This window comes from Oncorhynchus masou, chromosome 18 (genome assembly GCF_036934945.1).
Source record: "Oncorhynchus masou masou isolate Uvic2021 chromosome 18, UVic_Omas_1.1, whole genome shotgun sequence".
Lineage (NCBI taxonomy): Eukaryota > Metazoa > Chordata > Actinopteri > Salmoniformes > Salmonidae > Oncorhynchus > Oncorhynchus masou.
Genome location: NC_088229.1, coordinates 46,895,676 through 46,921,289, shown reverse-complemented (window position 1 = coordinate 46,921,289; position 25,614 = coordinate 46,895,676). Strand labels below are relative to the sequence as shown.

The following is a 25,614-nucleotide window of genomic DNA, read 5'->3' as shown; positions in this document are numbered from 1 at the left end:
GTAGGGCTCACCACACAAAATTTTGCCATGGAAAACAAAAGTCTGTCACTGTTGTCTACTTACACAGACCAGTTATTCTGCCTACCACCACAGCTATGTTAAATTTAAACCTGGTTGTTTTTTGTTTTTGTTAATCTTTTTATTTTCTGGACTGGTCTTATTCACAGGTCAGAAGAGCCTGTGAATATAAAAATTGGACAAGAGGCAGTCCAGAAGTCTGATAATGAAATGTCAACAGATGTACCTCAGCCTGTAGGTGTGTTTTAGAGATTTTATGGCAGTCTTGATTCTGACACTTTGCTGTTGTAATGAAATAGGAATCAAATCAATGGTATCGATATTTGCAACTGACATACCAGGAGACATGAAATAGGTAATCAGGGGTGTATTTATTAGTGCACACTGTAGCCAAACTCTTTGCAACGGAAAAAATTGGCAATGAAAACAAGTGTTTGTAATTGGACAAGTTCAGCATAGTCCCTTCGGCTGTTTGCTTCCATTTGATTTGTAGTGAATATAGCTCTGCTTACAGCTAAACCATTACCCTTATACATTGTTTATTTTTATATGTATGCTGCAGGTCCAGCTTTTGTTTTAATTCATCCATTGTTTTAGCACACAATATATTTTGCTTTTCCATAGATATCTCTGCTCTCGAGTACAGAGGAGGAAGCACTTCCATTCAAGTGGCGGAGGAATGTTGCAAAGAAAGTATAACAGCTGAAGTAGGTGGGCACTAAAGGAATTTAATTTAATTTCGTAATCCTGATTTTCAAAAATGCTCCATCTGCGAGTGTTATCTGTGCTGACACTGGATGCTGTCCTGTGTGTTGGGCTAAAGCATGTTCTGGCGGTAGGCACATCCCTGAAAGTCACCATCCAGCAGAGCAGCGAGAGCCGGGCGTTCAGCACAGGCCTACAGGAGTTGGCTGCAGCAACAGCCATGGGGACCCCCTGTGGTGTAGGGGGACAGGGTGAGGACAGTGACAGAGGAGCTGCGACTGACGGCCACTACTGCTACATCTGCAGCAACCCCTACCACAACCAGCAGGTGAGGACAAAGCCACACACGTAAAGCTAGCACAAGTACTATTGTTAGTTTTTACCCTGTTATTTAGAACCTGACGGACAACCATGAAAAGCTTAAACCAGGTTTTAGTTACGCAATGAGTCAGACAGCTGAACAGACAAAGACGTGTTCCCACCAGCACAAGTCTCCTCCTTCCCTCTAAACATGTCATCTTTATTGATAGGCAGGAAGTTAAGTGATGTGGGTAATAAACTGTTCCTTCTCCCTTAATGTGACCTGACCTTGGCCCCCATTCCTCACTAATCCACAGCTCTCCACCCTTATCAGTGGCTGCAACCATGTGATTGCCTTTCCCTTACTCAGTAACATTCCAAGCCCTTGGCTCATATTTCAAGTTTAGAAGTCAGAACCCATCACTATAAAAACCAAATAGCTGCTTTGGGAATGGCCTGTCAATGTCATGCTTGTTAGAGCAATTCAATACATTTTAGAATAAGGCTGTGAAATGTGGAGAAAGTCAAGGGGACTAAATACTCTCCGTAATGTACTGTAGATCTACTTTTTTTTTTAAATCACCTTTACATAAGTATTCAGATCCTTTACTCAGTACTTTGTTGAAGCACAGTTGGCAGCGATTATATCTTCCAGTCTTCTTGTGTACAAGCTTGGCACACCTATATTTTGGGAGTTTCTCCCATTATTCTCTGCAGATCCTCTCAAGCTCTGTCAGGTTGGGTATCTTGGGTATGAAGGGACAAACTACAAAATGAGACGAAAGTCAAGGGGTCTGAGTACTTTCCGAATGCACTGTACAGTATAATGAAGCCAGTGTTTTAACTAAGTACTGAGTAAAGGGTCTGAATAATTATATAAATGTGATATTTAAGTTTTTCTAAAATCTTTTTTGCTTTGTCATTGTGGGTTAGGGTTAGGGTTTTATCCATTTTAGAATAAGGCTGTAACATAACAATGTGGGAAAGGGGAAGGGGTCTGAATACCAAATGTGAGCAGTGTTAATTTTGGCAGCTATTTTAGATTTAGTTTTAGTCTTGAAATACCCTTTAGTCTTAGTCACATTTTAGTAATTTCATCCTTCATTAGTTTGAGTTATCATTCGACTAAAACTCTGGATAATTACAGTGCCTTGCGAAAGTATTCGGCCCCCTTGAACTTTGCGACCTTTTGCCACATTTCAGGCTTCAAACATAAAGATATAAAACTGTATTTTTTTGTGAAGAATCAACAACAAGTGGGACACAATCATGAAGTGGAACGACATTTATTGGATATTTCAAACTTTTTTAACAAATCAAAAACTGAAAAATTGGGCGTGCAAAATTATTCAGCCCCTTTACTTTCAGTGCAGCAAACTCTCTCCAGAAGTTCAGTGAGGATCTCTGAATGATCCAATGTTGACCTAAATGACCAATGATGATAAATACAATCCACCTGTGTGTAATCAAGTCTCCGTATAAATGCACCTGCACTGTGATAGTCTGAGGTCCGTTTTTAAAGCTCAGAGAGCATCATGAAGAACAAGGAACACACCAGGCAGGTCGGAGATACTGTTGTGAAAAAGTTTAAAGCCGGATTTGGATACAAAAAGATTTCCCAAGCTTTAAACATCCCAAGGAGCACTGTGCAAGCGATAATATTGAAATGGAAGGAGTATCAGACCACTGCAAATCTACCAAGACCTGGCCTTCCCTCTAAACTTTCAGCTCATACAAGGAGAAGACTGATCAGAGATGCAGCCAAGAGGCCCATGATCACTCTGGATGAACTGCAGAGATCTACAGCTGAGGTGGGAGACTCTGTCCATAGGACAACAATCAGTCGTATATTGCACAAATCTGGCCTTTATGGAAGAGTGGCAAGAAGAAAGCCATTTCTTAATGATATCCATAAAAAGTGTCGTTTAAAGTTTGCCACAAGCCACCTGGGAGACACACCAAACATGTGGAAGAAGGTACTCTGGTCAGATGAAACCAAAATTGAACTTTTTGGCAACAATGCAAAACGTTATGTTTGGCGTAAAAGCAACACAGATCATCACCCTGAACACAGCATACCCACTGTCAAACATGGTGGTGGCAGCATCATGGTTTGGGCCTGCTTTTCTTCAGCAGGGACAGGGAAGATGGTTAAAATTGATGGGAAGATGGATGGAGCCAAATACAGGACCATTCTGCAAGAAAACCTGATGGAGTCTGCAAAAGACCTGAAACTGGGACGGAGATTTGTCTTCCAACAAGACAATGATCCAAAACATAAAGCAAAATCTACAATGGAATGGTTCAAAAATAAACATATCCAGGTGTTAGAATGGCCAAGTCAAAGTCCAGACCTGAATCCAATCGAGAATCCGTGGAAAGAACTGAAAACTGCTGTTCACAAATGCTCTCCATCCAACCTCACTGAGCTCGAGCTGTTTTGCAAGGAGGAATGGGAAAAAATTTCAGTCTCTCGATGTGCAAAACTGATAGAGACATACCCCAAGCGACTTACAGCTGTAATCGCAGCAAAAGGTGGCGCTACAAAGTATTAACTTAAGGGGGCTGAATCATTTTTGTGCGCCCAATTTTTCAGTTTTTGATTTGTTAAAAAAGTTTGAAATATCCAATAAATGTCGTTCCACCTCATGATTGTGTCCCACTTGTTGTTGATTCTTCACAAAAAAATACAGTTTTATATCTTTATGTTTGAAGCCTGAAATGTGGCAAAAGGTCGCAAAGTTCAAGGGGGCCGAATACTTTCGCAAGGCACTGTATATCCTAGTTTGTCACAGCCATTTTAGTCACATAATAGTCAGTATATTGTGCACATTCAGATATCCTTATCCAACTAGGTCTACTATCCCCTCGTATACCTCAGCAGGCAACCTTGAGCTTTACAAAAATGACAGAAGTATCACTATACTCCTAATATTCAACAAATTCTCATAGGAAAAAAGCTACCGCAACACCGATTTTAATGAATAACAGATGCACAAAGGGAAAATAGAGCTTCAGATATGATCAAATCAAAAATGGCCTGCATGAAAGTAAGAGAGCAAACATTGTTTCTAGTTGAGGTTATTTACAAGTCAAGTGTCCAGTCTTTGCATCAGTTTTTTTTAAATGACGAGTGACTGAAGTGACCATCTGGGAGTGTGTGGGAGAGCCAAGCATATCAGCTCAATCAAACCGCGCAACTACAAGATGTAAATTCTGCCAATGAGAGGATAGCGTTTAAATAAATAAATAAATAGTCTGCATGTATGCTTAGGATTGGACAAAACGGAAGAAAGGAGCTTCATTTCATATTACATTTCTATTAGTCTCACGTGTAATTCTTGTCTCTTCATATTTTTGTCAACTAAAATGAAAAGCAATTTGTTATAGTTTTTTTCCAGGGATTCTCGTTATAGTTTTAGTCATGAAAAATAGGTTGTTATGAGTATTTTTTTTTGTCATAGTTATTAATACTGTATGTAAGTAGTGATGCTCATCCTGTGAAATGAATGGTATTTTACAACTCAAATTAATTTTGTCTGTCTGCCCCTCACCTGCCTGCAGAATTTCCAGAACCATATGAACGGATTGGAACATCAACAGCGTATGATAGAGATTCAGCAAGTGAGCAATGCCTGTCTGGTCAATCTATTACCACGGGTTGGCGACTCTCTACAGGGTACACACAAAGCCGGGTAAGGGGCAAACTCTATTACCATATTACTCACTACACTTCTCTATCATCACAATCCGCTGTCAGTGTTGGTGAGACTGAGGCACGGGGACTGGCAGTAGTCAGGCAGCCTGGCAAATGCAATAGAGTGGATTTCAAATTCTGTTTGGCTACATTCCAGGGGCAAAAAGCCAGCAGGGGTGAAACGCTGGTGTGCAACCTGCCAAACACACTTTACCGGCGACCTCCTCGAGCACCGGAGGACCAAGGAGCACAAGGTAAAGGTGACGTCAGAGAGAAGCACTAAGGTTGGGAAGAGTAAAAATGTGAAATGGGCTTTGTGGAGAATGGAAGCGGGTAGAGCCATAACATTGTAAACATTTTCTTCTCTCTGGTTTCTAAGCTATCAAAGCAGTCCTCACGTCCCTTCTGCACCGTCTGCACTCGCCAGTTCAGGACGCCACGGAAGTTTGTGGAGCACATGAAGTCCCGAGAACACAAGCGGAATGTGGAGGAGGTGTGTGCATGTGAATAAACAACAGTAGTGCATAATAATGTGTGTTTATGAAATATGGACCTTTAATTTTTGGTTTGGGGCATTTGTCCTTGTTTATCATCTATGACTATTGACTAGTCTCGCTTGGCTACTAGCCACTTCAGGGGCAAATCCTAACTGCGACTTTAGTCAAAATGTCAATGCATTACTAAGTGAAAATTAGACAGTTGGGATTTGTCCCTCACTGAGCAATGCACCATTCATGAAGCACAATATCCAACAGGGGGCATTGTTTAGCTTAATGTTGATTCACCTCATGTCCTCCTTTTGACCCCAGCTCCAGGAGGAAGGAGAGCCAGAGGTCATTGAAGAACTCATCACTGTGGATGCAGTGGGATGTTTCGAGGGAGAAGATGACTTTGAGGAGGAGACCCACGAGGATGAGGATAGCAGGGTATTAATGGACTAAATTTCCCAAGGAGCATAACTGCCATGCGTCATGTACATTTCTTTCCAAGTGTTTAATTTCTCACTCTGTTTTTGCAGGGTTTGCAGCCCAGTCAAAGAGCAGTCCCACAAGAGCATGTGGGGGACTACGAAGCGTTTGATTCTGAAACACAATACGGTGATTATGCTGTTGCTTTGATGACACACCCAGTCACTCAGAAAGGATTGAAAAAAACAAAACTGTAGGACAGAAAGTGAGACGAAGCATTATTTATTTCCCGCCTCTCCATTATTTTCTCCCAAGGTTCAAGCTTTGTTGTCCCAGTGGCTGGTTTCCTCTGCAGACTGTGCCATAAGTTCTTCTATTTCGAGTCCACGGCCAGGCACTTTCACTGCAAGTCCCTCATACACTTCCAGAACTTACAGGTATGCGCCATAAACCCAATGGCATTCATACTTAGTGTCTTGTAGTCAAACTGCAGCAATTACTGACACACATCGCCTCCACAAAGTGCTTGCTCTCTTTTCATTCCTCACATCTGCCTCTTATGTCTCTGTATTAGAAGTACAAAGCCTTGAAGAATCAAGAGCTCCGCTGCGGAGGACACGAGGACATGCAGCCGAACAGTGGGGGACTCCCCTGACTTGAGAGAATACAAAGTGGTTATCCAAGTGAAAAATGACTGTACAATGGCTAGGGACAACACACATCCCTGTGGTACCTCCTTTACCACAATCAAGATGCATCCTGTTGTCTCTACTCAGGACAAGGCAGAGCAGGACAATATCTCCACTGCCACTCAGCAGGTCTCAGAACAGCTGAACTCAGACTCCGTATTGCCAAATACCTCCGTCGCTGTCCATAGGCCGTGCTGCTGTGCCACCCAGCCTCCTTCTGGCTCAAGCTGTGGATTGAAGAACATGGTGAAGCCGTCTCTATGCCAAAGCTGCCAAAGGTCCCAACCGAGCCTCCAGGAGTATGGGCATGATGTGACTGGAGAAAAATGCTCCTGCAGAGGTGGATGTGCTCTTGCTTTGCATGCAGGGCAACAGGAAACAAACATGAGCATACCTCAAACTGCAAGCGAGCCACTACGAGGCAGCCTCTTGGAATGAGAGCATTTGGAGCAGGGGAGCTCCACGCTGTTGATGCCACATATACTTAAACTGGACGAGGACAGAGAACTAGTCAACAGAGATAAAGTGGAACTAAAGGAGTCAGCTGGGAATGAAGCCAGGAAAGTCAAGGACCACATCGAAAAGAATGGCCTCCAAAATTAAATCCACAGGGCAACCCACACAAAAACCTGAGAGCAGGGTCGTGTTCAACTGAACACGACCCAACAGAACACAGGAAATTAACACAAACTAAGCCTGACAAGTCGTTAATGATGATTGAAAAGATATCTACACATTTGGTGTGTGTGCGAGTTTGAAGTCGCCCAAGATAAGATTTCACAGACAAATCCTGTTTGGTTACAGGCCTAGTTTAGTTTGAATGGAATCAACAGTTTGTGTTACTATTTTATTAAGTGATAGCATTCACAGTATTGCAAGGGATCTCCTATCACAGTGAGTGAGGCCATATTATGTTGTTTTCTTTAAAGAAGGTGCCCTTGGATCAATGAGCTCAATCAAGTCTATGTATATATCGTTGTCTATTGCCTCCTTTTCAGCTCTGAACTAATCACAGTCACAACATGCAATCTCATTCAGGTCAAAACTATTTGGCACTCTGGTACCACTTGCCATGCGGTAGTAGAGAGAACAGTTTATGACTGGGGTAGCTGGGGTCTTTGACAATTTCTAGGGCCTTCCTCTAACACCGCCTGGTGTAGAGGTCCTGGATGGCAGGCAGCTTAGCCCCAGTGATGTACTGGGCTGTACGCACTACCCTCTGTAGTGCCTTGTGGGCGGACGCCGAGCAATTGCTGTACCAGGCAGGGACCAGGCAGCGATGCAACCAGGATGCTCTCGATGTTGCAGCTGTAGAACTTTTTGAGGATCTGAGGACCCAAGCCAAATCTTTTTAGTCTACTGAAGGGGAATAGGCTTTGTCGTGCCCTCTTCACGACTGTCTTGGTGTGTTTGGACCATTCTAGTTTCAATTCCGACTTCAACTGTATGGGCCACACCTGTTTCCATCTATTCTTATTCTAGGATTTACAGTTCGCTGTAGCTTATGCTTTGAGGTGATCAACATTATTGATGCTGGTTTGAGAGAGGGTGGATTAAGTTATTTTAAGCTAGGTAATTAACTAAATATATCATCTGATGCATGCATTTCATCTTGTGACTTGCATTACCATGCTAGAGGACACACTTCGGCAAATCAGTATAGAGACCTTTCTGTGTTTGCAAACATTTATACACAAGGGCGATCGGCGCAAGTTGGTGGCAGAACAAGGAGATATTTGGATTTTAAGACTCGTATGAATGAATGTCCTACTTAATATAATGCTTCATCATCGCAAATCATCTGCATTATACTTAAACACATTGAAATCTTTTTTTGTGTGTTATTTCTTACATTATTGGCCCAGATAGTTTTTTGATATCAGAGCAGCAGTAACTCACCAGCATTATGACCACGAATACGACTTTCCCGAGTTGGATCCTTCTCCACCGGCAGAGAAGAGGTATTCGGGGTGGACTTCTAGTCAGACTCAGGAGGCGTGCACACACCATCCACTACTTCCGAGTATATTACTCGCTAATGTTCAGTCTCTGAACAATAAACTAGAACCGTTTAGGGTGAGGATTGTTTTCCAGTGACATCAGGGACTGTAACATACTCTGTTTCACAGAATCATGGCTCTCTTGGGATATACTGTCCCCGTCCATACATCATCATACATCATGCAGACCGTAATGAAGAACTCTCTGGGAAGAAGGGCGGTTATGTATGTTTCATGATTAACTAATCATGGTGTGATTGTGATGACATACAGACACTCAAGTAATTTTGTTCACCTCACCTAGAATACCTCACAATCAAATGCCGACTGAATTATCTCCCCAAGAGAATTATCTTCGGTTATAGTCACAGCCATGTATATTCCCCTTCAAGCCGATACCACGACGGCCCTCAAGGAACTACACTGGACTTAATGCAAACTGTGGTTACATATCCTGAGGCCGCATTTATTGTAGCTGGGGATTTTAACAAACCAAAGTTGAGGAAGAACTTCGGTAGCATTTATCACCACATTGTAGTATTTGCTGTTCATTGACTTTTGCTCAGCCTTCAACACCATAGTACCCTCCAAGCTCATCATTCGGGGCCCTGGGTCTGAACCGCCCCCAGGTGGTAAAGGTAGGAAACAACATTTCCACTTGATGATCCTCAACACGTGGGCCCCACAAGGGAGGGGGCTGACTGTGTGGCCACGCACGACACCAACTCAATCATCAAGTTTGCAGACGACTCACCAGTAGTAGGCCTAATTTCCAACAATGATGAGACAGCCTACAGGGAGGTGAGGGCCCTGGCGGTTGTGGTGCCAGGAAAATAACCCTCTCTAACGTCAATAAAACTAGGAAGCTGATTGTGGTCTTCGATGTGGATGCACGCCACTATCGACGGGACCGCAGTGGAGAAGGTGAAACGCTTCAAAATCCTGGCCATACACATCATTATCTGAAATTAAATGGTCCACACAGACGATTTCAAGAAAGTGTTTTACTCAATTGTTTCGATCAATGTTAAGCTCATCCGCAATGTGATGAATTATAAATAGTAATTGCTATTAGCTAATTCATATTGTGGTTTCTGTCAGCTGAGGGTTAGCTAAATATGACCGCTTGTTACTTCAATCTTTCCTTAGTTAGCGCTAGGACAAATGTAGCCTACATTTTCCAGTTTGGATGATTGTGTATGCTGTCGCTACTTTTGTGAACGTCTGAACATTTGGATCCAAAAATAAACTGGTCACATTCAGTCACAACGTTTTAGGACTGTTTGTTTTTTCAGAAACATTTTGAACAATGTGGCTAGCTCAAATGCCAACTGTTGCGTCAATCAAAACTGGACGTTCTAAATAAGTGTTTTAATCACCCCAGTTTGAGCATACGCTACAGGGACCACTGTATAATGATCACACCTGTTTGTTGGTATGTGTGAAAAGGTTAAATAGCCATCACTAGCCGGCTACCACCCAGTTACACAACCCTGTACCGTAGAGGCTGCTGCCCTATATACATAGACATTAAATCACTGGCCACTTTAGTAATGTTTACATACAGCTTTACTCATCTCATATGTATGATCTTGTCGGAATCGGTACAGCCCCAGGGTGTCTTCATGTGTCGCGCCGACAGAAATAAACATCTCCCTGGAAAGAAGGGGCGGGGGTGCATGTTTCATGATTAACCACTCATGGTGTTATCATAATATACAGGATCTCAAGTGCTTTTGTTCACCTGACCTAGAATTCCTTCCCATCAAATGTCTTCCATATTATCTCCCAAGATAATTATCGTTGGTTATTGTCATAGCCGTGTATATCCCCTTCAATTTGGACAAAGTTTTGGATATTCTATTCTACTGTATTTTAGTCAATGCCACTCTGACATTGCTCTTCCTAATATTTATGTATTTCTTAATTCCCTTTTACTTAGCTTAGCTTTGTGTGGATTGTTAGATATTACTGCATTTTTAGCTAGGAACAAGAATTTTGCTACACCCGCGGTAACATCTGCTAAATATGTGTGTGTGTGACTAGTACAGTTTAATTTGAACTTCAACCAGTAAAATGGCTCTTTGGCTCGCTTTTGCTACAGCCTATATCAATGAGTTATCATTCTAGCTAACAACTGCTGCAAAGATAACAACCAAATATCTTTATTGACTGTTCAAGCAAAAATCAAAACATCAAATCTAGGCTATGTTGAATGGGCGCAAATGGCGATGGCTTTCTTATTGCCGCCAAGAGTGCATGACGTCAGTGTCTCGTCGACTGGAAAAGGGTCTATACATGTTATGCTATGGCAACTACTGCTTACAGAGTGAGCTGTATAACCCAGCGTTAAGCATTATGGGGCTGAGGTAGCACTTGCACTTCCATACTTGGAGCAGGTGTCTGAAGTTAAAGATATTGGTCAGTTAAAATTTGAGGAGTCTGCACTGGCATCAGCAGTACCAGACTGACATTGGGCAGAATGATCGGATGAGCAGGGACATTGCAGACCAGGTAAGAAGTGCACCGACCTAGGCCCTGGTGGGGTCATACAGTGGCTTGCGAAAGTATTCACCCTCCTTGGCATTTTTCCTATTTTGTTGCTTTTCAACCTGGAATTAAAATAGATTTTTTTGGGGGGGGGGGTTGTATCATTTGATTTTGGACATTTTCACTTAGGGGTGTACTCACTTTTGTTGCCAGCGGTTTAGACATTAATGGCTGTGTGTTGAGCTATTTTGAGGGGACAGCAAATTTACACTGTCATACAAGCTGTACACTCACTACTTTACATTGTAGCAAAGTATCATTTCTTCAGTGTTGTCACATGAAAAGATTATACTCAAATATTTACAAAAATGTGAGGGGTGTACTCACTTTTGTGATATACTGTATGTGTGAACTATTTCTAAGATGCAAAGTGTCAGTTTTTCCCCAACTCATTTCACGCATAAGAGGAAGGCTTGCAGTACCGGTGCTGGCATATATATGCACAGATACAAAAGTATGTGGACATCTGCTCTTAACTTCCCAAAATCATGGGCATTAATATAGAGTTGGTCCCCCCTTTGCTGCTGTAACAGCCTCCACTCTTCTGGGAAGGCATCCACTAGATTTTGGAACATTGCTGCAGGGACTTTCTTTCAGCCACAAGCATTAGTGAGGTCTGCACTGATGTTGAGAGTTTAGGCCTGGCTCGCAGTCAGCATTCCAATTCATCAGGACTCTGTGTAGGCCAGGAAACGGGCCTTTCCCAAACTGCCACAAAGTTGGAAGCACAGAATTGTCTGGTAAAGTTAAATTTCCCTTCACTGGAACTAAGTAACCCAAACCATGAAAAACAGCACCAAACCATTATTCCTCCTCCACCGAGCTGGGTGGAGGAGGAATAATAATACATTGGGGCAGGTAGCGTTCTCCTGGCATCTGCCAAACCCAGATTCGTACGTCGGGTTGCCAGATGGTAAAGCGTGATTCATCATTCCAGAGGACGCGTTTCCACTGCTCAGAGTCCCAATGGCTACGAGATTTGCACCTCTTCAACCGATGCTTGGCATTGTGCACTGTGATCTTAGGCTTGTGTGTGGCTCCTCGGCCATGGAAACCAATTTCATGAAGCTCCCGACGAACAGTTCTTGTGCTGACGTTGCTTCCAGGCAGTTTAGAAGTGTTGCAACCGAGGACAGATGATTTGTGACTGACGGGCTCAAATCGGTCTCATGTAGCAACATTTTAAATTGTGCTTTCTACATTGGATAAAAGTAGAGAGAGCTGCAAAATGGTATATCATATACTACAGTTGAGGAACAATGGGAAAGTAATTTTGCTTTGAAAGTTGATAAACTTGTAAATTCACTTTTGAGAAAATGGTCTTTGAAAGTTTTGGTACTGCTATTGGAGAACTCTTCTTTGTCTACACCCATTCAGCATTGTTCACAGCCTCTTAAACTTTAAGGGTTTAAGGGTCATCTCTTTAAGGGTTTATCCGAATGTATTAACAGCTGTCAGGCACCCAAACTAACTTGCTAACTACTTCCAGGCATCTATGTGAGAGAGAACAGCTCACTGAACATTTACTTGCCTCACCTTCTGGATGGTAGCGGGGGTGAACAGGCAGTGGCTCGAGTGAGCCACTGCCTGTTCACCCCGCTACCATCCAGAAGGTGAGGTCGGTACAGGTGCATCAAAGCTGGGACCGAGAGACCGCTTCTATCTCAAGGCCATCAGACTGTTAAACAGCAATCACTAACACAGAGAGGCTGCTGCCTACATACAGACCAGAATCATTGGCCACTTTAAATAATGCCACTTTAATCATGTTTACATGTATATACTGTATTTTATACCATCTATTGCATCTTGCCTATGCAGCTCGGTCATCTCTCATCCATAAATGTATATGTACATATATTCATTCCATCCCTTTAGATGTGTGTGTATTAGGTAGTTGTTGTGGAATTGTTAGATTATTTGTTTATTATTACTGCACTGTTGGAACTAGAAGCACAAGCATTTCATTACTCTCACATTAACATCTGCTAACCATGTGTATGTGACCAATAAAATTTCATTTGAACTCATGATTTTACTACCCTGCATGAATCTGCAGGTAGTTAACCAACCAGGTTCAATGTTAGCTAGCTAACATACAGTTGAAGTCAGAAGTTTACATACTTAGAGATATTAAAACTTGTTTTTCAACCACTTCACACTTTTCTTGTTAACTATAGTTTTGGCAAGTCAGTTAGGACATCTACTTTGTGCATGACTAAAGTAATTTTTCCAACAATTGTTTACAGACAGATTATTTCACTATCACAATTCCAGTGGCTCAGAAGTTTACAAGTTGACTGTGCCTTTAAACAGCTTGGAAAATTCCAGAAAATGATGTCATGGCTTTAGAAGCTTCTGATAGGCAAACTGACATAATTTGAGTCAATTGGAGGTGTAGCTGTGGATGTATTTCAAGGCCTACCTTCAAACTCAGTGCCTCTTTGCTTGACCTGGGAAAATCCAAATAAATCAGCCAACACCTCAGAAAAGCAATTGTAGACCTCCACAAGCCTGGTTCATTCTTGAGAGCAATTTCCAAACGCCTGAAGGTCTCATGTTTGTCTGTACAAACAATAATACGCACCATGGGACCACGTAGCCGTCAAACCGCTTAGGAAGGAGACGTGTTCTGTCTCCTAGAGATTAACATACTTTGATGCGAAAAGTGCAAATCAATTCCGGAAAAACAGCAAAGGACCTTGTCAAGATGCCGGAGAAACAGGTAAAAAAGTATATATATCCACAGTAAAATGAGTCCTATATTGACATAACCTGAAAGGCTGCTCGGCAAGGAAGAAGCCACTGCACCAAAACCGCCATAAAAATGCCTGAATTCGGTTTGCAACTGCACATCGGGACAAAGATCGTACTTTTTGGACGCTTGCAAGCCGAAGAACACCATCCCAACCATGAAGCACAGGGGTGGCAGCATCATGTTGTGGGGGTGCTTTGCTGCAGGAGGGACTGGTGCACTTCACAAAATAGATGGCATCATGAGGCTGGAAAATGTTGTAGATTTTTTGAAGCAACATCTCAAAATATCAGTCAGGAAGTTCAAGCGTGGTCGCAAATGGTTCTTCCAAATGGACAATGACCCCAAAGCAAAATGGCTTAAGGACAACAAAGTCAAGGTATTGGAGTGGCAATCACAAAGCCCTGACCTCAATCCTGTAGAACATTTGCGGGCAGAACTGAAAAAGCGTGTGCGATCAAGGAGGCCTACAAACCTTACTCAGTTACACCAGCTCTGTCAGGAGGAATGGGACAAAATTCACCCAACTTATTGTGGGAAGCTTGTGGAAGGCTACCCGAAATGTTTGAACCAAGTTAAACCTTTTAAAGGCACTGCTGCCAAATACTCATTGAGTGTATGTAAACTTCTGACCCAATAGGAATGTGATGAAAAGAGTAAAAGCTGAAATAAATCACTCTACTAATAAATCACTCTACTATTTCACATTCCTAAAATAAAGTGGTGATCCTATCTGACCCAAGACAGGGATTTTTTACTAGGATTAAATGTTGTGAATTGTGAAAAACTTGACAACTCAAGTTGAATATACAGTTATCAAGTTGAATCAAGTTGAATATACAGTTGAAGTCTACCTTAGCCAAATACATTTGTTGAAATGTATTTGGCTAAGGTAGACTTCAACTGTACATTTTCTGGGTGTATGTAAACTTCTGACTTCAACTTTATATGGCTCTGTTACTGAAGTTCTTACACAGGACACTCAATGTCAATATTAAATTAATCACTCTTTATTGTCAGCAAGCTGGAGTGGTCACAGTCAAACTTAGATGCTTAAGGACTGGTCTGAAGTGAGCTTTGAAATGGCGTTACTTACATAGAGCCTTATATACTGCTATCTAAACCTACATAAACATGATTCATTGGATCGGTTCACACATGTGACTGGCCCCATCTCGATCTTAACTTAAAGATCATATTCTGGGCATTCTGACAGATGTTCCTCCGGAGGGGGCCCTCCCCCTCCTCTCTTAATCAGACACAGGCAGGAAGCAAGGATTGTTTATGACACCAAAGATAAGATGCAAAGTTTTTCATTCATTACAGCAAACGTGTAATATCTGATTAGGCCAGACTATCTTACCATCATTCATGGTTGGATGTCTCCTGTCGGATGCCATGATTGCCCTAGCTTCTGGATTACATCTTTAAACTATCATATTAGAATTCCACTGATTTCAAAACTCTGTCCTCCAGAAAGTGGATAGCAACACTTGTGCAGTTTTAATACACAATATATTTTTTTAGAGCTGCGTTAGACAGGATTACCTAGACATACTGACCATTTGTATTTGTATTTACAGATGGCATACAAGTTTATTATTAAGGCACATGAAACTATAAAACTGTTACAAATGTCTAATAGCTTATTAAAATAGCAAAATAAATAACGACATGACAGTCGATGGAAAAAAATCACGGCGCTCAAAACGTCATGATTGTGGGTTTGATTCCCATGGCCACAAATGGAAAATGAATGCATGCATACTGACTCTTTGGATAAAAGCGTCTGCTTAATGTCACATTTATTTTTGCACACCTCATATTTGTGAGACAAACATTTTCCTGAATGGAACTTTAACAGTAGCAATGGGCTGCCTGAGCATTTTGAGAAGACACACTTATTTTCTTCTGTCTAAACTGGATAAGTTGTGAATTGTATCACCAACTGTGTGTGGTATGTGGCAGGGTCTACAGTGGCAGGGTCTACAGTCAATCACGGACTACAAGAAGAAAACTAGCCCAGTCACGGAACAGGATGTCTTGCTCCCAGACAGACTAAATAACTTTTTTGCCCGCTTTGAGGACAATACAGTGCCACTGACACGGCCTGCAACGAAAACATGCAGTCTCTCCTTCACTGCAGCCGAGGTGAGTAAAACATTTAAACGTGTTAACCCTCACAAGGCTGCAGGCCCAGACGGACTCCCCAGCCGTGCCATCAGAGCATGCGCAGACCAGCTGGCTGGTGTGTTTACGGACATATTCAATCAATACCTATACCAGTCTGCTGTTCCCACATGCTTCAAGAGGGCCACCATTGTTCCTGTTCCCAAGAAAGCTAAGGTAACTGAGCTAAACAACTACCGCCCCGGAGCACTCACTTCCGTCATCATGAAGTGCTTTGAGAGACTAGTCAAGGACCATATCACCTCCACCCTACCTGACACCCTAGACCCACTCCAATTTGCTTACCGCCCAAATAGGTCCACAGCCGATGCAATCTCAACCACACTGCACACTGCCCTAACCCATCTGGACAAGAGGAATACCTATGTGAGAATGCTGTTCATCAACTACAGCTCGGCATTTAACACCATAGTACCCTCCAAGCTCGTCATCAAGCTCGAGACCCTGGGTCTCGACCCCGCCCTGTGCAACTGGGTACTGGACTTCCTGACGGGCCGCCCCAGGTGGTGAGGGTAGGCAACAACATCTCCACCCCGCTGATCCTCAACACTGGGGCCCCACAAGGGTGCGTTCTGAGCCCTCTCCTGTACTCCCTGTTCACCCACGACTGCGCGGCCACGCACGCCTCCAACTCAATCATCAAGTTTGCGGACGACACAACAGTGGTAGGCTTGATTACCAACAACGACGAGACGGCCTACAGGGAGGAGGTGAGGGCCCTCGGAGTGTGGTGTCAGGAAAATAACCTCACACTCAACGTCAACAAAACTAAGGAGATGATTGTGGACTTCAGGAAACAGCAGAGGGAACACCCCCTATCCACATCAATGGAACAGTAGTGGAGAGGGTAGTAAGTTTTAAGTTCCTCGGCATACACATCACAGACAAACTGAATTGGTCCACTCACACAGACAGCATCGTGAAGAAGGCGCAGCAGCGCCTCTTCAACCTCAGGAGGCTGAAGAAATTCGGCTTGTCACCAAAAGCACTCACAAACTTCTACAGATGCACAATCGAGAGCATCCTGGCGGGCTGTATCACCGCCTGGTACGGCAACTGCTCCGCCCACAACCGTAAGGCTCTCCAGAGGGTAGTGAGGTCTGCACAATGCATCACCGGGGGCAAACTACCTGCCCTCCAGGACACCTACACCACCCGATGTTACAGGAAGGCCATAAAGATCATCAAGGACAACACCCACCCGAGCCACTGCCTGTTCACCCCGCTATCATCCAGAAGGCGAGGTCAGTGCAGGTTCATCAAAGCTGGGACTGAGAGACTGAAAAACAGCTTCTACCTCAAGGCCATCAGACTGTTAAACAGCAACCACTAACATTGAGTGGCTGCTGCCAACACACTGACTCAACACCAGCCACTTTAATAATGGGAATTGATGGGAAATTATGTAAAATATATCACTAGCCACTTTAAACAATGCTACCTAAAATAATGTTTACATACCCTACATTATTCATCTCATATGTATACGGATATACTGTACTCTATATCATCTACAGCATCCTTATGTAATACATGTATCACTAGCCACTTTAACTATTCTACTTTGTTTACATACTCATCTCATATGTATATACTGTACTCGATACCATCTACTGTATCTTGCCTATGCTGCTCTGTACCATCACTCATTCATATCTTTATGTACATACTTTTTATCCCCTTACACTGTGTATAATAAATTAGTTTTGGAATTGTTAGATTACTTGTTGGTTATTACTGCATTGTCGGAACTAGAAGCACAAGCATTTCGCTACACTCGCATTAACATCTGCTAACCATGTGTATGTGACAAAATTTGATTTGATTGTTTCTTTGTCATAACCCAAGGTTGCATGCCACAGTTTTGCTGAACCAGAACATAGACAAGGTTTAATTCAAGATTGAGACCTCACATCACCATGTCAAGGCTACTATTTCCTGTCTTTTTTTACAAATCTGTGATTTTTAACATAGCAAATAGCAGCATAATTGTATCTTCAAATGCCAACATCAATGCTTGCTGAAGTATCCTTAATAGGGAGCTAGCGTTACCTCTAAAGGAACCCAAAACACAAAATCCAGCAGCGATGGCCTGCTCGAGCCGTCTTCCTTGCAGCTCGAGCCAGCCTCTGCTCCTGACTTTCCAACAGTCGTTGTGAGTCAGTCAGTTGGTTGACAATCGAGGCCAGCCGGGGGAAGATACCAAAAAGTTAAAAATAGGTAATTGTAGCTATTGTATTTCTAGTAGTGTATTGCAGTTGCTAATTCCTTTGTGACTAGCTTAATTTCTGGACTGGTCAAGGATGTTTTCAAATTTCTCTGTTAACGTCAGCTAGCTAACAGTTAGCGTCTAGCCTATGTGATAGTAGGTATTTGAGCTAGCAAGTGTTTTATGGCAGCTAAACACAGAATTATCTAACTAGTTGTCGACCACAAAACAATATATAGTTTTGCAAAACTATTCATGGTTGACCCGATACATCCAATGGGACAATCAGCTGCGGTCTACTTTAATTGAAAAACAAATCTACAAAATATGATGTAAAACATTCTATAAGGTTGAATGATGAGTGTTTCCAATTGAGCCCATTCCTCACTTGAACCCCATGTAAAATTCTTATTGTTTTGTCTCCCTACCAGCAGCCTCTCTGATGGACTGTCTACACCTTCCACCACCGTGCCCCAGGTACTGTGAATGTGAAGGCTGGCACCTTCAGCTGGAGTGGCTGGACAGTAAAAGGAGTTGATCACAAACGTGAAAACTGTTCAAGGGAGTGTGGACTTTCTCTAGGCACTTCCCCCACCATGCGCCAAATACTCAAAATGTGAATGTGAAGGCTGTTCAAGGGAGTGATACAATGGCGCCGGAGTAGATGGCTACCATTTTACGGTCCCCTAACCAATTGTGCTATTGTGTTTGTGTTATTTGTAACTTATTTTGTACGAAATGTTTCTGCCACCGTCTCTTATGACTGAAAATTGCTTCTAGATAACAGGACAGCGATTACTCACCTGATACCGGAAGTAGATTTTTTTTTTTTAAGAGTCGGACGCAAAGGATTTTCTTCAGACACCCGACAAGGCCCACATCCCAGTCATTCACAGGGATATTGGGGACGTAAGTCGGGGTGCCTTGTAAAGATGCGACGGTGAGTAGGTAATCTGCCAACGTACAATCATTGGATAATAAAATAGACGAACTACGTATATCCTACCAACAGCACATAAAAACTAATATCTTATGTTTCACCAAGTCATGGCTGAACGACGACATGAACAACATACAGCTAGCGGGATTTATGCTGTATCAGCAGGATATAACAGCCACCTCTGGTAAGACAATGGGTGGCGGTCTATGTATATGTGTAAACAACAGCTGGTGCACGAAATCTAATGAAGTCTCTATGTTTTGCTCACCTGAGGTAGAGTATCTCATGATAAGCTGTAGACCACACTATTTACCAAGAGAGTTTTCATCTATTTATGACCACAAACCAATGCTAGCACTAAGACCTCACTCAATGAGCTGTATATGGCCATAAGCAAACAGGAAAACGCTCATCCAGAGGCGGCGCTCCTTGTGGCCGGGGACTTTAATGCAGGGAAACAAATCAATTTTACCTCATTTCTATCAGCATGTTAAATGTGCAACCAGAGGAGAAAAAAAACCAACAACTCTAGAACACCTTTACTCCACACGCACAGATGTGTACAAAGCTCTCCCTCGCCCTCCATTTCGCAAATCTGACCACAATTACTATCCTATCCTCCTTCCTGCTTACAAACAAAAACTAAAATTAGGAAGCACCAGTGACTCGGCCAATAAAAAAGTGGTCAGATGATGCTGATGCTAAGCAACAGGACTGGAATATGTTCCAGGATTCTTACAATGGCATTGAGGAGTACCCCACATCAGTCACTGGCTCAATAAGTGCATCGATGACATCGTCCCCACAGTGACTGTACGTACATACCCCAACCAGAAGCCATGGATTACAGGCAATAGGGCGAAAGGGTAGAACTACCGCTTTCAAGGACAAAACATTTGATTTGATTCTTGAAGAAAATAAGTTATAAATGCTTTTTGAGTATAGTTGAACAGTTCTTCCCCATCAGAACCAAACATAGGCCTGTTTGACTGAAAACAAACACTGTATAGCCTCAACATGGTTTAAACTAAAAAATTTAAATAAAGGATGGTCAGTCCATGCATCTGTAGCTCCTATATGTTTATGGTCAGTGCTATCTGGAATCCTTTGGACGTCCCCACCCTAAACCATAACCTTAACCATTTAAAATGTAAACTTCATTGTCAACTGACCAATACACATTGTGAGAGTGGTCTGGCACATATATCAGACACAGATATTTGTATTGTAGCCAAACTAGGTACACGTTCCAAACCCTGTCAAGACTCAACATATGTAAGGGAATACTCCCCTGAAATGGACAAAAATGAATGGGAAAACATTGGCATTGGACAAACCATATACACGGTGTCCAATACCACCCAATGTGGCGTTGATTCGTGTAAAGTTGATTGCAAATGGCAAATGCCAGTTGTAACACTTTAAAAATCCAACAGGTGGCGAGTACATTCCACCTAAAATTAAAAGCTACTGTAAATTGGACAGTACAGTTAGATTAACAAGAATTTAAGCTTTCAGCCGATATAAGACACTTATATGTACGGAAATGTTTAATCGCTATATCAACTATTAAATCAAATCTAAGTTTATTTGTCACGTGCGCTGAATACAACAGGTGTACAGTGAAATGCTTACTTACAGGCTCTAACCAAAAAAGGTATTAGGTGAACAATAGGTAAGAAAATAAATAAATACAAGAGTAAAAAGAGTGAAAAATAACTAGCGAGTCTATATACAGCAGCGAGGCTATAACAGTAGTGAGGCTATTGTTAGAGTTGCGTAAATTCACTGTAATACCACGCAGGGCAGAACAGGGAACTGACAGGATGTATGTAAACAGTATTCTTTATACTGTGATCTATCACGTCTGTTGGCCTATCACAGTAGAGACTGGGCGTGGTTTAAACTTGCCTAAGCCTATTGCAGGCGCTCAGGCGGGTCAAGTCACACCATGTGCTCAATATTGTTACATACAAACACAAGGACAAAGCATCTGCTGGGCAGATGTACAGTTTTGCAACATCCAGGTCACACCATGTTACTCAGTTCTTGTCACACACAAACAGGCAAGTAGCAAGCAATTGTTTAATCTCATAATGATGCTCCAGTGCACAAATGCAGACACCTCACACAACCAACATCAGATGGTATTTAATCATATATATACATACTAATGGCTATAATGTAAAACACAGGATCCAACACTATACACAGGCACCGGTTAGTCGGGCTGATTGAGATAGTATGTACATGTGGATATGGTTAAAGTGACTATGCATATATGATTAACAGAGGAGCAGTAGCATAAAAGATGGGTTTGCGGGTGGTAGTGGCGCGACACAATGTAGATAGGCGGGTTAGCCAATGTGCAGGGGCACTGGTTGGTCAGGCCAATTGAGCTAGTATGTACATGAATGTATAGTTAAAGTGACTATGCATATATGATTAAAAGAGAGTAGCAGCAGCGTAAAAGAGTGGTTGGGGGGGGGGCACACATTGCAAATAGTCTGGGTAGCCATTTGATTACCTGTTCAGGAGTCTAATGGCTTGGGGGTAAAAACTGTTGAGAAGCCTTTTTGTCCTAGACTTGGCACTCCAGTACCGCTTGCTATGCGGTAGTAGAGAGAACAGTCTATGACTGGGGTGGCTGGGGTCTTTGACAATTTTTAGGGCCTTGCTCTGACACTGCCTGGTATAGAGGCCTGGATGGCAGGCAGCTTAGCCCTAGTGATGAACTGCGCCGTACGCACTACCCTCTGTCGTGCCTTCCGGTAGGAGGCCGAGCAATTGCCATACCAGGCAGTGCAACACGCTCTCGATGTTGCAGCTGTAGAACCTTTTGAGGATCTCAGGACCCATGCCAAATATTTTTAGTCTCCTGAGGGGGAATAGGATTTGTCGTCCCCTCTTCACGACTGTCCTGGTGTGTTTGGACCATTCTAGTTTGTTGGTGATGTGGTCACCAGGGAACTTGAAGCTCTCAACCTGCTCCACTACAGCCCTGTCGATGAGAATGGGGGCGTGCTCGGTCCTCCTTTTCCTGTAGTCCACAATCAACTCCTTAGTCTTGGTTACATTGAGGGATAGGTTGTTACTCTGGCACCACTCGGCCAGGTCTCTGACCTCCTCCCTATAGGCTGTCTCGTTGTTGCCGGTGATCAGGGCTACCACTGTTGTGTCGTCTGCAAACTAAATGATGGAGTCGTGCCTGGCCATGCAGTTGTGGGTGAATAGGGAGTACAGGAGAGGACTGAGCACGCACCCCTGAGGGGCTCCAGTGTTGAGGATCAGAGTGGCAGATTTGTTGCTACCTACCCTCACCACCTGGGGGCGGCCCGTCAGGAAGTCCAGGATCCAGTTGCAGAGGGAGGTGTTTAGTCCTAGGATCCTTAGATTAGTGATGAGCTTTGAAGGCACTATGGTGTTGAACGCTGAGCTGTAGTCAATGAATAGCATTCTCACATAGGTGTTCCTTTTGTCCAGGTGGGAAAGGGCAGTGTGGAGTGCAATAGAGATGGCATCATCTGTGGATCTGTTTGGGCGGTAGGCAAATTGGAGTGGGTCTAGGGTTTCTGGGATAATGGTGTTGATGTGAGCCATTACCAGCCTTTCAATGCACTTCATGGCTATGGATGTGAGTGCTACATGTCTGTAGTCGTTTAGGCAGGTTGCCTTCATGTTCTTGGGCACAGGGACTATGGTGGTCTGCTTGAAACATGTCCCTGATTGAGTCTGTAACATGTCAGTGAAGACACCTGCCAGTTGGTCAGCACATGCCCGGAGCACACGTACTGGTTATCCGTCTGGCTCCGCAGCCTTGTGAATGTTGACCTGTTTTTAAAGGTTTATTCACGTCGGCTACGGAGAGCTTGATCACACAGTCGTCCAGAACAGCTGATGCTCTCATGCATGCCTCAGTGTTGCTTGCCTCGAAGCGAGCATAGCATTTAGCTTGTCTGGTAGGCTCGTGTCACTGGGCAGCTCCCGGCTGTGCTTCCCTTTGTAGCCTGTAATAGTTTGTAAGCCCTGCCACATAAGACGAACGTCGGAGTCGGTATAGTACGATTCAATCTTAGCCCTATATTGACGCTTGCCTATTTGATGGTTCGTCGGAGGGCATAGCAGGATTTCGTGTAAGCTTCCGAGATAACTAATTTCCGGCAGCTCTACCCTTTGTTTCAGTGCGAATGTTGCCTGTAATAACATGGCTTCTGGTTGGGGTATGTACGTACAGTCTCTGTGTGGACGACATACTTGATGCACTTATTGATAAAGCCAGTGACTGATGTGGTGTACTCCTCAATGCCATCGGATGAATCCCAGAACATGTTCCAGTCTGTGATAGCAAAACAGTCTGTACTTTAGCACCTCATCAGACCACTTTTTTGTCACTGGTGCTTCCTGCTTTAATTTTTGCTTGTAAGCAGGAATCAGGAGGATAGAATTGTGGTCGGATTTACCAAATGGAGGGCGAGGGAGAGCTTTGTACGCTTCTCTGTGTGTAGAGTGATCTTGAATTTTCTTCCCTCTGGTTGCACATTTAACATGTTAATAGAAATGAGGTGGAAGTGATTTAAGTTTCTCTGCATTAAAGTCTCTGGCCACTAGGAGCATCACCTCTGGGTGAGCGGTTTCCTGTTTGCGTATTTCCTTATACAGCTGACTGAGTGCGGTCTTAGTGCCAGCATCCACCTGTGGTGGTAAATAAACTGCCACAAAAAGTATGGCTGAAAATTCTAGGTAAATAGCGTGGTCTGCATTTTATCACAATATACTCTACTTCAGGCGAGCAAAATCTAGAGACGTCCTTAGATTTCGTGCACCAGCTGTTGTTTACAAATATGCAAAGACCGCCCCCCCTCGTCTTACGTGTGCTGTTCTATTTCGCTAGCTGAATAACCATGTCATCATTCAGCCACAATTCCGTGAAACATAAGATATTACAGTTTTTGGTGTCCCGTTGGTAGGATATTCGTGATAGTACCTCGGCTAATTTATTGTCCAATGATTGCACATTGGCGAATAATATTGACTGTAACGACAGCTTTCCTACTCGCCTTCTGCGGATCCTTACGAGGCAACCCGTTCTGTGTCCTCTGCACCTGTGTCTCTTCCTCTTGCAAATAACAGAAGCTATTTTTTTACCGTAATATATGGTTGCAGAAACATTATGTTCAAAATAAGTTACAAATAACGCGAAACCCCCCCCCCCCCCACACACATAATAGCACTCACCAGCAGCAAGAGCGTCCTCACTGATGTATACAGAGAAGAGAGTCGGTCCAAGAATGATCCACCTCTACGCAGACGAAACCATTCTGACGACACCATTCTGTATACTTCTCGCCCTTCTTTGGACACTGTTAACAACCCTCCAGGCAAGCTTCAATGCCATACAACTCTCCTTCCGTGGCCTCCAATTGCTCTTAAATACAAGTAAAACTAAATGCATGCTCTTCAACCGATCGCTACCCGCACCTGCCTGCCTGTCCAACATCACTACTCTTGACGGCTCTGATTTAGAACTACAAATACTTAGGTGTCTGGTTAGACTGTAAACTCTCCTTCCAGACCCATATCAAATATCTCCAATCCAAAGTTAAATCTAGAATTGGCTTCCTATTTCGCAACAAAGCATCCTTCACTCATGCTGCCAAACATACCCTTGTAAAACTGACCAATCCTCGACTTTGGCGATGTCATTTACGAAATAGCCTCCAATACCCTACTCAACAAATTGGATGCAGTCTATCACAGTGCAATCCGTTTTGTCACCAAAGCCCCATATACTACCCACCATTGCGACCTGTACGCTCTCGTTGGCTGGCCCTCGCTTCATACTCGTCGCCAAACCCACTGGCTCCATGTCATCTACAAGACCCTGCTAGGTAAAGTCCCCCCTTATCTCAGCTTGCTGGTCACCATAGCATCTCCCACCTGTAGCACACGCTCCAGCAGGTATATCTCTCTAGTCACCCCCAAAACCAATTCTTTCTTTGGCCGCCTCTCCTTCCAGTTCTCTGCTGCCAATGACTGGAACGAACTACAAAAAGCAATGAAACTGGAAACACTTATCTCCCTCACTAGCTTTAAGCACCAACTGTCAGAGCAGCTCACAGATTACTGCACCTGTACATAGCCCACCTATATTTTAGCCCAAACAACTACCTCTTTCCCTACGGTATTTAATTAATTAATTAATTTTGCTCCTTTGCACCCTATTATTTTTATTTCTACTTTGCACATTCTTCTATTGCAAATCTACCATTCCAGTGTTTTACTAGCTATATTGTATTTACTTTGCCACCATGGCCTTTTTTTGCCTTTACCTCCCTTATCTCACCTCATTTGCTCACATCGTATATAGACTTGTTTATTCTGTATTATTGACTGTATGTTTGTTTTACTCCATGTGTAACTCTGTGTCGTTGTATGTGTCGAACTGCTTTGCTTTATCCTGGCCAGGTCGCAATTGTAAATGAGAACTTGTTCTCAACTTGCCTACCTGGTTAAATAGAGGTGAAAAAAAGGAGTGGATCTGTTACAGCTGCCATGATAATCTGATGAGGAAGCATGTCCGCTATTTCTGTGGTCAATAAATTGCAATTGTCTCCAATTCCCTCTGAATTGAGTGATCTCAATATACTTGAGAC

The 25,614-nt window shown here is 43.1% G+C and overlaps 1 protein-coding gene across 3 annotated transcripts in view; it reads left to right on the top strand.

The window, feature by feature from the left end:
- LOC135504715 (cip1-interacting zinc finger protein-like) overlaps positions 1 to 8,148 on the top strand; it is a 22,492-nt gene extending 14,344 nt beyond the window's left edge. For 2 of the 3 annotated variants that reach the window (XM_064923524.1, XM_064923522.1), the window contains 10 exons: positions 168 to 256; positions 643 to 725; positions 842 to 1,051; positions 4,588 to 4,718; positions 4,878 to 4,974; positions 5,100 to 5,213; positions 5,530 to 5,646; positions 5,739 to 5,817; positions 5,944 to 6,065; positions 6,203 to 8,148. In XM_064923524.1, the coding sequence (XP_064779596.1) occupies positions 168 to 256; positions 643 to 725; positions 842 to 1,051; positions 4,588 to 4,718; positions 4,878 to 4,974; positions 5,100 to 5,213; positions 5,530 to 5,646; positions 5,739 to 5,817; positions 5,944 to 6,065; positions 6,203 to 6,283 (1,123 nt within the window). In that variant the 3' untranslated portion in view covers positions 6,284 to 8,148. Of the gene's footprint in view, positions 1 to 167; positions 257 to 642; positions 730 to 841; positions 1,052 to 4,587; positions 4,719 to 4,877; positions 4,975 to 5,099; positions 5,214 to 5,529; positions 5,647 to 5,738; positions 5,818 to 5,943; positions 6,066 to 6,202 lie in introns of all 3 variants that reach the window. The other variant, XM_064923523.1, reaches the window with a different exon arrangement.
- Positions 8,149 to 25,614: the final 17,466 nt, after the last annotated feature.